We start from the raw sequence: 12,328 nt of genomic DNA on the forward strand, positions 1-12,328 counted from the left end.
AATTTCTACCTACTTTGCCTACTCGTCAAGAGTACTCAAGATGGCGTCGAAAACCGTGATAAGGCCTATTACCTTTGCTCTTGCATGTAGTGGTTCGTGTTCGCCTATAATTCGTGTTTTTGATCAGAGCGCTATTCAGACTGTTAGTAACAAGGCGTTCGGTGCTTGCGTCAGTACATAGTATTTATCGCATGATAAACAAACGGTGAAAAAGCCATTCGGATATTGACTGAGACTCAGATCGAGGTTGATCCAAATTCTTCCAACTCGAAACTAGCACTGGTCAGGATCAAGGGAAGGCCGAAAAAAAAAACGAAGAAATAAATTTCAGATAGTGTTTTTAAGACAGGTGTCCAAATAGTCTGGGTTAATGCGTTGAAGCACTTGTTAATCAGTTGCCGATTGGTATCAACCAATCAAAGAATAGCGCGAGGGCTTACGCGTGCTCCGAAAGGTGACGAAAACCACGAGCTCAGTCTGGTCACGACCAGGGAGGGGTGGGGGGGGGGGGGGGGGTAGTCCGCCGCTGGCCCTATCTCAGACTTGGAAGGTAAAAAATGGGACCCCATCCAGCGGCACATACCCGTATAGGGCAGGGATCTTGCATAGAGGAATCCGCCATCAACTGGTATCTATTTGCTCGCCCGAGTGCAAAACATGATGTGTAGTTTTCCATGTCCCATATACACACAGCAAACTAGACGTGACTTCACATTGAATAGCTTTTACAAATTACCAAAGAAATAAATCATTGTTTAATTTTTGTCGAGTTCACTTTATTCAAAATTCATTCAGTCGGTTTAATTGATAGTAATAATTTAAAAATGTACAGTGGAAATTTTTAAGAGTGTACAGTGAAATATAAAATTATTTTCAATCCTATGTTATGTAATATTTAATATATTACTATGTATAGTATACTGCGTAAACTCAATTTAAAAAATAAAATTGCCTGACATGTAATTATTAATAACATTTTCTGCTTGATTAGTTGAATATATAAGTGTTAAATAATTTGTATTTAAAAACTCTTAAAATCAATACAAATCTCTTCAGATTTGTACAACTCAACTTGAAACAAGTATTCAATGTCAGTCTTAGTTTTTACATCTTTTGAGAATATATAGTTAATATGTTTAATAATTTCAAGTGAACTGAATCGTAACTGATCATTTTTTAATAAAAAAAAACATTCAAATAACAAAGGGAAAACCCCTACTTTATCGTGTCACATTGTGACTACATAATGCTAGTTTAAAATATCTTACTGAGGAATAATATAAATATCTACAATTCCGTGAGCAATAATATACATATCTAACGACTCACTATAAAATACTGTATATATCTTACAACCTTCTCAAATATATTATATACATACCTAACAAATTAGTGCGATACAAGTGATTGATTTAAATTGTTGAAAATTTCCCCGTTCTCCTAAATTCTCCCCACCTGTTTGGAAGGCAGCGTCTTGACATTGTAGGAGAATATAGCTTTTGATCGGATTAACTTTATCCTGTGTAAACGTAGGCGATTGTTATTTCTCGTTGCTTCCATCTCCAGACAGTCAATCCACTTTTTGTATCACATCCATCATTAGCCAGGACTCTGATTGTGTATTTTATAGGCTGGCAGTAATGTTTGTGGGAGCAACCCGGACAAACAGCCCGTATAAGCGATGACGGAATCTCGTTTGGTCTTTTCTTGGTATTTTCCCATTTCCACTGACACGGGGAAGCACCCATCATCCCGGATGTGACGTCACGGAGTTGTCTGACGTCACGTCTTTTCCGTGGCTTCATTCGAAGGATTTCTTGGATTCTGGAATCAGCCCCTACTAAAGCGTTTTCCACAGTCAAAAAGTTTTTCTCTTTTATACGCTTCAGAGCTTTCTTTGGACGTATTCTTCTGTTGCATGGACTTGGTACTGGAGAGGATAAAACTGCTACAAGGAAAGAGGCCAGGATGCAAGGAATCTGCGCGAGAAAAGATTGTTTTTGATTATTAAATATTACATACATAATAGCGTTGAAAAAAACCGTAAAACTGTTATTCTTTACAAAGTTAATAAAGCATTTTTTAGTCAAAGTACAAGTAGCATGGCAAGTGTATTGAGGATTTAAAGGGTCACTGTCACCAGCTTCACTTCAAAAACTCAAAAGCCTTAAGACATATGGAAACTACGAATAGTGGTCCAGTTTTGCTAAAAATTGCTATGCCAGTGACTGAAGCTATAAACAAGTGATATTATTGCGATGCCATCAGAAACTCAGTTAGATCTGAACTTAAAAAAGTCAGGCTGATCTTTTCACGTTCTGCTCTTGTGAACTACGTAGAAAAAACACCTAAAGATTATTATGGCTCCCTTCTTCCTTCGACAACAATTTACTTAATATCTTCATCTCGATTTACTATCATGCTTATGTACGAGAGGACCACTTTGCCGCCAATTTTAGTACTTTTAACCCGGGGGCCCAAATGGGCAATGGGGAGGCCGCGGAGGGGGCACGACTGGACGACAAATGGGGCGCAAGCAAAGGACGAAGGGGCACACGGGAGGACGAACGAGGGAAGAACGGAACGCCGAAAAAATGACCGAATGCGGAAGACAAACGGCCCCAGAAAGGACAGTGGGGCGAAAAACCCAAAAGTGACAAGATGGGGCAAAGGCAAGAAATGACAAAGGGGAGGGGCGAGAGGCCAGCGGCACAACCCAACAAAACCAGACCCCCCCCCCCCGGGACTTTTAACCCAAATGCAGTTAAATTCCCATGGCAGGGTCCCTTTAATTGAGCGTTTTAGCTCAAGATACCGGGAAAAGAGAGTGAACTAGTACTGGCGGCCGGAAAAGTACAATTGCCAGTTAAAGTGCTGTTGATATTGGCAACTAAATACATGTCAGTGCTGATGTAAAAATAACTTGATCAAGACGGTGGTTAGCTAAAAACGTAAATATTAAATGTGTTTTGATGATTCTACGTCAGTTGTTAATCTTGATTTCCAAACTTAACTAATTGAAAATCAAATATTGAGACGAATTGGCGAAAGGAAGTTAAAACGGAAGGATAAATTAATTTCTTTGGGCTCCAGTCGATCTTTCGGCTAAAGTCGGGCTTTTTCAATTTCTTTCTCTATTTTTTCCAATTTTGGGAACCCATCAGTTCTCTACGGTTTCTGAAGACCTCTGATTATTGCCCCTATTTTCAAGTCATAATTTTTATTACTTTGGTTTTTGGTTTTACGCCATTTGATTTAGACAAGTCCACGTGTGACAAAACTAAGTAAAAAAATGCGTGACTCTTGGCTGTACAAAATGACTACCGGCGCGTTTAATTAACGAGGCGCGTTAATTAAATGAACTATTAAAGTTTTCTTATTAAAAGTTCTTGAATGTTTCCGTTCAAGAAACTAAAACTCTGGGCCAAAACTATAAGATTGAATACTTTTTACATGTTTTTAAGAACGTAAAAGAAGTGAAAAAGCGATACTGTAATATATAATATATATGTTTCCGTTTTTGATTAAAAAGCTCTGTGCTGTTTCATTATTAAGTAGTCATTTGTGCTAAAAAAAAAGTGTCTGGCTACAGCAAAGTCTAATTCACCTGAAATCGTACAAAACTTACTAAACGGTGTATCAAATATATAAGGCATATGTTTTCCCTCGCCAACAGTGCTGTCGACAGGCAAATTAAACCGATTATCCAGGTTTTATATTTCACTCGATCGCCCATTTTCCTGAACCTTAACTAAAATACCGTACTTATTAAGACTTTGGCTTACCATAATGAGCTCTGCCAAATTCATATCGGCAGCGTATGGGCCAAGAATAGTCCTCTCTGTTTAGTGCCGTGGATGGAATCAAACTGGCTTAAGAGCTTTCGATCGAGGTTTATATGCATTTCTCATTCGATTTCTTTAAAAACTATGGATTGCTCAATATGGGGGGGATTCCCTTCAGTTGTAACGAAAGCTAAAAAAAGATGGATCACGAGATGGGTGGCCGACAGGGTGGGTGAATGTTTTCACATGAAGCCAACCGTACCGAAAAAGTATATTTCCGTTTCCGCGTTTCAGATTCCACGAAATACTATTTCTACCCCTTCATCTCGCACAAAAATTGTGTAGATTTTGGTTTTGCTAAGATGTTTAGAGTATAATATGTGAATAGCCCACTATAGTTTACTCGATTACTCATGTCGTTTAAGCTTTTGTTTGAGTTTAAACGGTCGTGGAACGCCATTGTAATATACCTGAAATGTACCTACATAAATTATTGTCACGCAACAATTCACTGGCTGTCACGCTGATGACTACTTTGACCGTAGTTTCAAACGTTCTGGCACAAGTTTGAGCAACGGGTTTCTATTTTAAAGTATATCTCTCGTGTGTGCCTTGAACTCTTTAACATACCTAATCCGATTATTTCCGAGCCAAAAGTACCATAATATAAGTGCTGAAGGAAGGGTCTTTAATAGTGAAAGAGGTCTTTAAAAGATTGCATCAGGCTGGAGTTTGCGACTCATTCACAGTGCGTACATGATTCGTGGGAATTTTCCCGCCACGGTTAATTATCAGTGAAGTAGAAAAAACGATCCAATGCAGATTCGAACCCGGCCGGTAAAATTCCCAGTGCACTACGCGAATCAGTGAACGTTCAGTGACATCATCTGTATATCATAAAATATTTTTTTAAAAGCTATGGCAACACGATAAGACAGGTCAGCATATTTCACAGCCCTCGCCAGAATACTTCACATGTAAGAATACAATTAACATTTTTTTAATGCCAAAATAGCTCGTTGCAAATGTCACAAACAACGCGACGCTGGCAAAACTACAATATCCCGCTAGATCTTCGCAAAACATAAATTCACGTATAAAGTCTTTAAATAAATATAAAAGAAAGTCCGTCTCATGTATTTGAAACTTTTATTTCAATTTATTGGGACTTATGCTCTCATATCAACTGAGAGAACTAAACGACGACGTTTTTTCACTATTACAAACAATTTGCGCGTGTAGCAGGAAGTGATTACAGTTCCCGAACATGCGGAAGTAGATGTACAGTATTGCGTTACATGCTTTGTTGTGATACAAAGTGTGACACGCCTCGTAGTCAAGGTAACCCTGTTTGCGTATTAGCAAGCAGACTTCTTCCGGAAACAGAAGCTGAACGGTTCTCCCTTCTTTAGTTCTTCCAGGAATTCGTTCCCATCGGTAGCACGTACTTCTTCAGAGCTATTTAATAACCATCGATATCTTGTTTCGCCCGTATTATCGGGATATAGCTGAGAGCTAAACGTTTCTTCCTTCTTTAGTTCTTCTAGGAATTCGTTTTAATCGGTAGCACGTATTCGTTCAAAGCACTTAATCATCGATATCTAAATAGTTTATTTTCTCCCTTATCGTCGATGTTTATCTAACAGCTGAAGGAAAACCTTAACAAGATGTTTACTGTCAAAGTCGGTCCAGTGTAACATGGCTGAAACAGACTACAGTTTTTGCAAACCCGAAACCGACATGGTCCATTGAACGTTCTGTACAAAACTCATGCGGTAGATTGAGTTCGACTACGTTTGAAAACTGATATTATAGCCGAACTTGAAAAGCATTGTTGGACTGATCATGAAGTCCACTGTTCCATTTTTTTTATTTGTTTTATTTTTTTTTTTTTTTTGGGCTGTCACGTTTTAAAATCCGTTTAGGCGACTCCCTCCATTGGATGAACTGTCTCGAGTTGACCCGAAATGGTGGCACTGCACAGCTGCATTCCCCAGCCTACAGGCACGGCGGAGCCGAGGGGGCGGGGGGCAGCCCCCCAGAACCGAAAAAAAAGACACAAGAGAAAAGCAAGCCCCCCCCCCCCCCCCCCACTTCAAGCACAGCAGCCCCTCCACTGGAAAATTGCCCGCCGTCCCGGCCTAGCAGGAGGTGCAGATTTATCTGAACGCCGCCAACTTTTTAAGGAAAAAGGCGTCAGGCTTATGTTCAAGCCTTGATGTCCTAATTGCATACCCCACACGTGAAAATTGTTTAATCTTACAAAGGTTATGTTTAATCAGAACTAGCAATTTGAACCATCATGGAACCAGGGTGCCATCCATTCGTGTTCAAAAAAATAAATTTGAAGTCGCATCTTCACAACAGTCCTACCCCTTCTCTAAAGGAAAAGGGTCCTGGGGACGAGGTTGTTCCCCCCTCTCACCCCTACCCCGCCCTCCTTTCGAGGACATCTGGTTCCGCTGTTGGACAATTGTGGCTGTTGCAGTATTACGATATTTGATAATAAGAGGAATTCTTGGCAACTTAAAGTCCTGGAACCTTGGGTAATGAATGAACTGGAAGAAGTAAATCTCATTTGCGGCCGCGCCCAGCAAAAGGGGTCCAAGCCTGAGCGACAATCTGGCTAATTTCCGCCAGTGGTTATCTTTAGTTGCATCAACAACAAATATAAATATAGGCCAATATAATGAAAGAAACCTTAATCTATAGAGGAAGGACAGATAGTTTTAAGTCAACTTAGTCTTTATTCCACAATTTTAAAAATGCTTCAGAAAAAACATTTCCATTTTCGATTGATGTCCTAAACTGTAACTAAACTAAACTTCGAACATGGCCACACAAACTGGCAATCTTTACATCAGTTACATGTATCACCTGACAGGAACTCAAATCGTGATAAATAGTTCAATACTGCAGAGCTGTATTGTATCGCCCTGTATCTACATATCTATAAATATATCTTCATATCTAATGTTCTGTTGAGATAAACACGACTTCACGCGATGAATTAAATCTGAATATATAATAAAATACCGCACTTTCTGTGCATTTGTAGAAACTGTTTCCCGTTGGAGACAACTTATTACTAACTCTTTGAGTCAACTATACGTACTTCCGTGCTTTGCACAAAATTTTCTCAACTCCGACCGGACAACTGACATGTTTTGTCGTAGTATAGTATTGTCTACGTGGAATGCATAATCGATCATAAATACTCTTTGTATAATAAATATCAATCGTTTTACGTTCAAATCAGTACTAATAAATAAATCCTAACTACTTTTGGTGGTTATTTTAATAACATTTTTTTGTGGACAGTGTTTGAATTCAGGTAGATATATAATCTTCTAATTCTTCTTTCTCTTTTTGTCTTTCTTCTTCTTCTTCTTCTTCTTCTTCTTCTTCTTCTTCTTCTTCTTTTTCTTCTTCTTTTTCTTCTTCTTCGTCTTGAGAAGAAGGCGTCAATATTGTTCAAGACGATGTCACGCAACGTTCACTTGCGTGACCGCTCAAGTTCGGTTTTAGAACTTTCGGATGTTTCGTAATTTTCTCCTAACTGTAGTCAGGATCGTACACAAACGCAACAGGAAGAGTTACTCTCCCCCATTTCCACACGTCCATTTTTTCTTTGTGAGTTCTTAGCGTATTACAATCTCTCACAAGAACCCGGTGATCATAATCCACCGACTTACAGTACCAGTGACAGCCTTTACACACTGCTTTTGATAAGAACCTTGGTTTTCGGTTCACATTGTCGTCAACTTCAACAGTCCAACTGCAAAAACGTGATCCCGTCCGGTTCAAGCTTCTTCTCTGACGAGGTTGAAGATTCAAGCTGTCTTTGAGTTCTTGCCATGAATGTCCTTTCACTAACAACCAGCCAGATTTGGAAATATGCTCAACTACTTTCCGTGGTGTCACTAACCTTTCACTGCAAGGCGCTGAATGGATAACTTGAACGACGTAAAGTAAGGCAATGACTGCTTGTAAAGTCTGAAAAATACGAACAACCAAAAATTACTAACACTGCAAAGTTGCAGAATTTGAATATAGCTGAGTAAGGAAAATGGACATTATACGTGTACTTAAAACAAGCTACAAAAATTATTCTCAACTTTACAATTTACGCTGAAGGCTGCTGAAAGCGTGTTACATTGTGATAAATCGACGAAAGTTTTTAAAACTGTGAATTTTACCTTTCTCTTTTCGTTTCAGGAGTTTCAAAATACCGACGCTCGAGAAATGATACACTTGGCTAAACATAAGCTAACATACGAATATGTAAATTTTTTTCACTTAGTTGGCTAAACCTGACAAATACAATGGGCCCTGCCAACCGTGAAGAAATTTGACAACAATAAGCGATATACAAATTAAAAACAGCTTAGAAAGGGATTTAAAATAATTTATCTTAAAAAGACAAGTTCTAGCTAAAACTTTAAATTCATGTATAAAATGATAAATTAAATTGAGTGCAAAATTAAATAAACAATAAAATGATTTCGAAAGTGCTGGGATTGCCGAAATGTAGAATTCAAGTTATATAGGAATTTCTCCGGAACATATTTAACACTACAGTAGCCAATTTGCTATAACTATGGCTAACGCTATAAAGATTTTAGACTGCTTGACTTACCTTATAGATTGAAAACCACATATTTTGCAGATGTACCCACGCTTTTCAATTACAACACTCGATCTCTTTTTTAGTGCGCTTTCTGCCCCCTCGTTCCGTAAAGGAGAATTGAATTTACTCTGAAATTCGCAAAGTTGGCGCTTATATATCACAGTTGGCCCCATTTTCCGCTCAGATGATTGCGTCACCGAGATAAACCCTTTCGTTCATTATATTTCCAACAAGGAAAATTTCGCGCGCCTAAAATAACAAACTAAACAATGTGTACCACATATTAAGTAACACATAAGGACACCAAGGGGAATCCCATCCTCGCTGTCCATACTTCCGCTGCTGAAACGTTTCAATTCATCCGAAGGCAGACGATTACAATAGTTTTATATATAGCGATTTCGTAAGCGGTCCCGTTTACGGCGAAATCGGGTCGTAACCGGTTCGTAACTTTTCCGAGGCTTCACGACTCCCGTGGCGCGCGCGCGTGTCGCAAATACACCGGCTGATTGAAGTTTGTACATGTTGTATGATAACCGTTCCTATTTTCGAATTTATAATGAAGTTAAATTTCGAACGAGTACGTTTATTGTTGTTCCAAGTGGCCAATTGGCTAGAGTGGTGCATTTATCACAGTCGTAGCGAGCCATGTCCTCCCTCCCACGAAATATGAACGAGAGCGAGAGTTTAAAACCCCATTGAAAGGTGCCTAATATCCGAGTTGAAAACTTAATTGCAAATTAATTTTTCAAAAGTGCGCCGCATAAAAGCACTACTCGTAGCTTTCAAAATGATTTGCCATCATATTGCAGACTTTTCCATCCAGAAACATTAAAAGTTAGAACCACTTTTCTAAATTCAACAGTTGACTCAGTATTGATAGCGTCAATTTGATTATCGGCTACATTGCTCTAGAATTTGCATTATCCTATCTTCCGCTGTCTTCGCTTTTTCGCTCTTTGAGCTCATTTATGTAATAATTGTCACTGCACTATCAGCAATTTTAGGAACGCCTTTCAAACGTAGCTTTGTGCCACACCTATTTATATGAATTGCAAACGCAACTAAATTTAGGAATGACAAAAAATGTTGATCAGTTTGTTAAATCAGCACTCTTTACAGGAAAAGTGATAATATTGATTGTTATTTACATGCCGCCCGGCATCGCGTCAATTATATAGTTACAATTCAAAACATTGACCATTATCAAGCGGTGGAAATTCTTGTCAGTTTTCTGGTAATTTCTGCTGAAACGACTTCATAACTGCATGATCCTGACTTGTAAAACAACAGGAAATCTTGAATTCAAGAATTCCAAGTTCAATTGAAGCAATGTCACTTTAGCCGGCGATTCTTTGAAAACAAATTGATGCCACGTGCTTGAAAGAATTAGCCGAACGATCCTCTGAGTTTAACTCATTTTTTTCGGTTAAGATAATAATGTTTATTGCTCCAACAAATGGTTCTATATGCGCAAACTAATCAGCTATGCACAGGTAAAATTTACCACAGTTGCTGTGAAATAAGCGCCTTTTTTATTTCGCGTTTGCTCTATATTGTTCAGTTTCGATGGTTTCGATGGCATATGTAAAAATTTTCCCGAAAACATGACGTCTTTTAAGTTAAGTACATACACTTAATGGAGTGATGTCACGGTATTTTAAATAATTTCTCTGATTAGTTAAACCAATTTGAAGGAAGCCTCAAAATATAGTTTACCAACGTATAAAAATATCAACAGAGTAATTGAAATCCAAAACTAACCAAGACTGGTTTTGACTGACGACAAACTTGAAAAACTTTGCTAGCCAATTTTTCCTGAACAACATTCGTCTGTGCCTGGACGTAGCTCCTTTAATCAATATCATTTATCACTCCCCTTCCAATTTAGATTGATTTTTTTCGTCATGTTTTTTTTTTTTTTTTTTTTTTTTTGTATTAAATAAACCGCTATAAACTTGACTATTCTTAATAAACTAGTTTAGCCTGAAATCAGAATATTTTCCGACCGATTGTCTAGGCTTGGTTGGTTTTCTTTACAACAAGCCCTAATACTGACTCAAAAATTAAATGCAGAGAATTAATTATATACGGTAAGTCAGTTTTGAAAGACTGGAGAATTTTCATCCCACATATTTTGAGTAGTAGAGAACCCACGCTCGGTAAACATAAAGCACAAATTTAAAGGAGTTTTATATAACATCCGCTAGGCTTATGGTGCTCCAAATCCTAATTTAAAATTAAACAACAAAATAAGGAAGCAAATGCTAAAGGACACTGCTTGCATAAACATCAATTAACATTGGTTTTAACTGTACTCTGTCGGCATCTTTTAGATCTCTGTACATGTAGTGGTTTTTTCGTGTTGATTTGCGAAAGAAGGTCAAACTCTGAACATCAACAATTGACTGAGTGCCAGATATAGCTAGATATACAGATAATCAACAAAGAATACAGCTTTTAAAACAAAGTCGCGTGGACGGAAACATGACAGGAATCTCCATCTTTAAATATATTTACATCTGAGAAGGTACAGTAACTGAAACTAAAATTATACATATTTTCGGTCAGTGGGCCTGAATTTAAAGGCCTAGCAGGCCGGCGAAGAACTCTGGATTCTTCAACATGAAGGCACAGGGAGTCGATTAGAGATATACTACCCTTGGAAGCAAGGCTAACCTCTATACTATCGCCCAGCTTCGTTTTATCAACGAGGATGACCCAATATTTCGCTTGCCTATATCAGGGTACCCCTGGGTGACGGTAGCGGCACCGTAAAACAAGTCTGGTCCGAAGAACACAACTCAGCGATCCAGGACAAGACTTGGATGCGTACAAACCCAAAAATAAAATGCCAAGTGTTCAACATTGCCTAGCCAGTTTTACGAGAAAATGGGTATATAAATATAACAAAAATTCCGCCTTTTTCATATTATACCAGCGGCATCTTTTGCAAATGATGAGTACAAGAAAACGTTAAGAAAACGTTTAAAAATATCTAAATTAGTCCAATTTGTACAATTTTAATTTTATTATCCACAAGCTATGCATTACAGTTAATTTAAAGTCATCAATTCGACAACAGTTTCAAGCAGCACGAATTGAAACAAAAGCACTCAGCTGAAACTGGCATCCGCGCAAAGACCGTACCACACCTTTTCCGGACAGGCTGTTTATTAGATTATTATTTTCAAGTTTGTGATTGTGAGATCAATTCTATTCGGAAATAACCAGATTATTCAGTTTTTTAAAGCTAAACTGGACTTCCTTTTCTTAAAATATTACATTATTTAGTTGTTTAGAACCTTTAAAGGAAGGATTAACTTGCTTATATGAGGTACTGTGGAACGGTTTTTACGTGTCCAATTTGCAGCTGAATTTGTAATACAATATAACTGGAAAAATATACGATGTTTTAAAAATAGAAACGTTGTAACGTTCCCAAAATAAAAATATCGAACGGGACCTTTCACATGCGACACGTGTTCTTTGAAAGGGTTGCATGCTTTGTCTAGTCAAAATGGTAAAGAAAAAACTGGTCGCCCCGTGCAAAACGCACTTGAAAAGAAAACAGTTGCTCTAATCACGAGGGTTGGTTATTTAACATTATTCTCAAAGAAAAGGTAAGGTAACTATATTGCCCGTTTGCCAAAGTCATCATCGCAAGTCAAGTAGCCTCAAGTAGCTTTTGCCCACCACTTTCGTTTTGCTGGAGAATTTTGCAAAACAGTTATATTTGGATATGGGGGATCTTAATCCTCCGATCAAAAAAATACGTTATAGAACAATTTTGGTTCAGTTTATTTTCAAAAAAATTGAAAATTGAGCTTCCCTTCACTGATCTACAAGTATGCACGTTTATCGACAACATTTTCAGCTATACTTAACCAATGGCGGATTCAGACCTTCCAGG

General features: G+C 38.1%; 2 protein-coding genes across 3 annotated transcripts; both read right to left on the minus strand.

The window, feature by feature from the left end:
• Nucleotides 1-1,192: 1,192 nt before the first annotated feature.
• On the minus strand, nt 1,193-3,831 carry LOC144654887 (uncharacterized). The gene is made up of 2 exons (XM_078515130.1): nt 3,786-3,831; nt 1,193-1,979 (listed from the first exon to the last, which is right to left on the minus strand). The coding sequence occupies exons 1-2, from the start codon at nt 3,807-3,809 to the stop codon at nt 1,515-1,517; spliced, it is 489 nt and encodes a 162-aa protein (XP_078371256.1). The 5' UTR covers nt 3,810-3,831; the 3' UTR covers nt 1,193-1,514.
• Nucleotides 3,832-6,530: 2,699 nt separating this feature from the next.
• On the minus strand, nt 6,531-8,527 carry LOC144654015 (uncharacterized). Of its 2 annotated transcripts, none has more exons than XM_078514137.1 (2): nt 8,425-8,527; nt 6,531-7,781 (listed from the first exon to the last, which is right to left on the minus strand). In XM_078514137.1, exons 1-2 carry the CDS (start codon nt 8,443-8,445, stop codon nt 7,341-7,343), a joined length of 462 nt encoding a protein of 153 aa, XP_078370263.1. In that variant the 5' UTR covers nt 8,446-8,527; the 3' UTR covers nt 6,531-7,340. The 2 variants fall into 2 exon arrangements, 1 of the variants encoding a protein (XP_078370263.1); XR_013570863.1 differs by lacking the exon at nt 8,425-8,527 and adding an exon at nt 7,985-8,189 and having other exon boundaries at nt 7,644-7,781.
• Between the last annotated feature and the right edge of the window lie 3,801 nt (nt 8,528-12,328).

This window comes from Oculina patagonica, chromosome 5, assembly GCF_052425735.1.
Source record: "Oculina patagonica isolate OP01 chromosome 5, crgOcupat, whole genome shotgun sequence".
Classification (NCBI taxonomy): Eukaryota; Metazoa; Cnidaria; class Anthozoa; order Scleractinia; family Oculinidae; genus Oculina; species Oculina patagonica.

Excerpts from the sequence above, each read along its gene's own strand:
- LOC144654015 (XM_078514137.1), bottom strand. The coding sequence starts at position 8,445 with ATGTGGTTTTCAATCTATAAG. Across the intron at positions 7,782-8,424 it reads TGTGGTTTTCAATCTATAAG|ACTTTACAAGCAGTCATTGC; the intron begins GTAAGTCAAGCA and ends CGTATTTTTCAG.
- LOC144654887 (XM_078515130.1), bottom strand. The coding sequence starts at position 3,809 with ATGAATTTGGCAGAGCTCATTATG. Across the intron at positions 1,980-3,785 it reads ATTTGGCAGAGCTCATTATG|ATTCCTTGCATCCTGGCCTC; the intron begins GTAAGCCAAAGT and ends TTTCTCGCGCAG.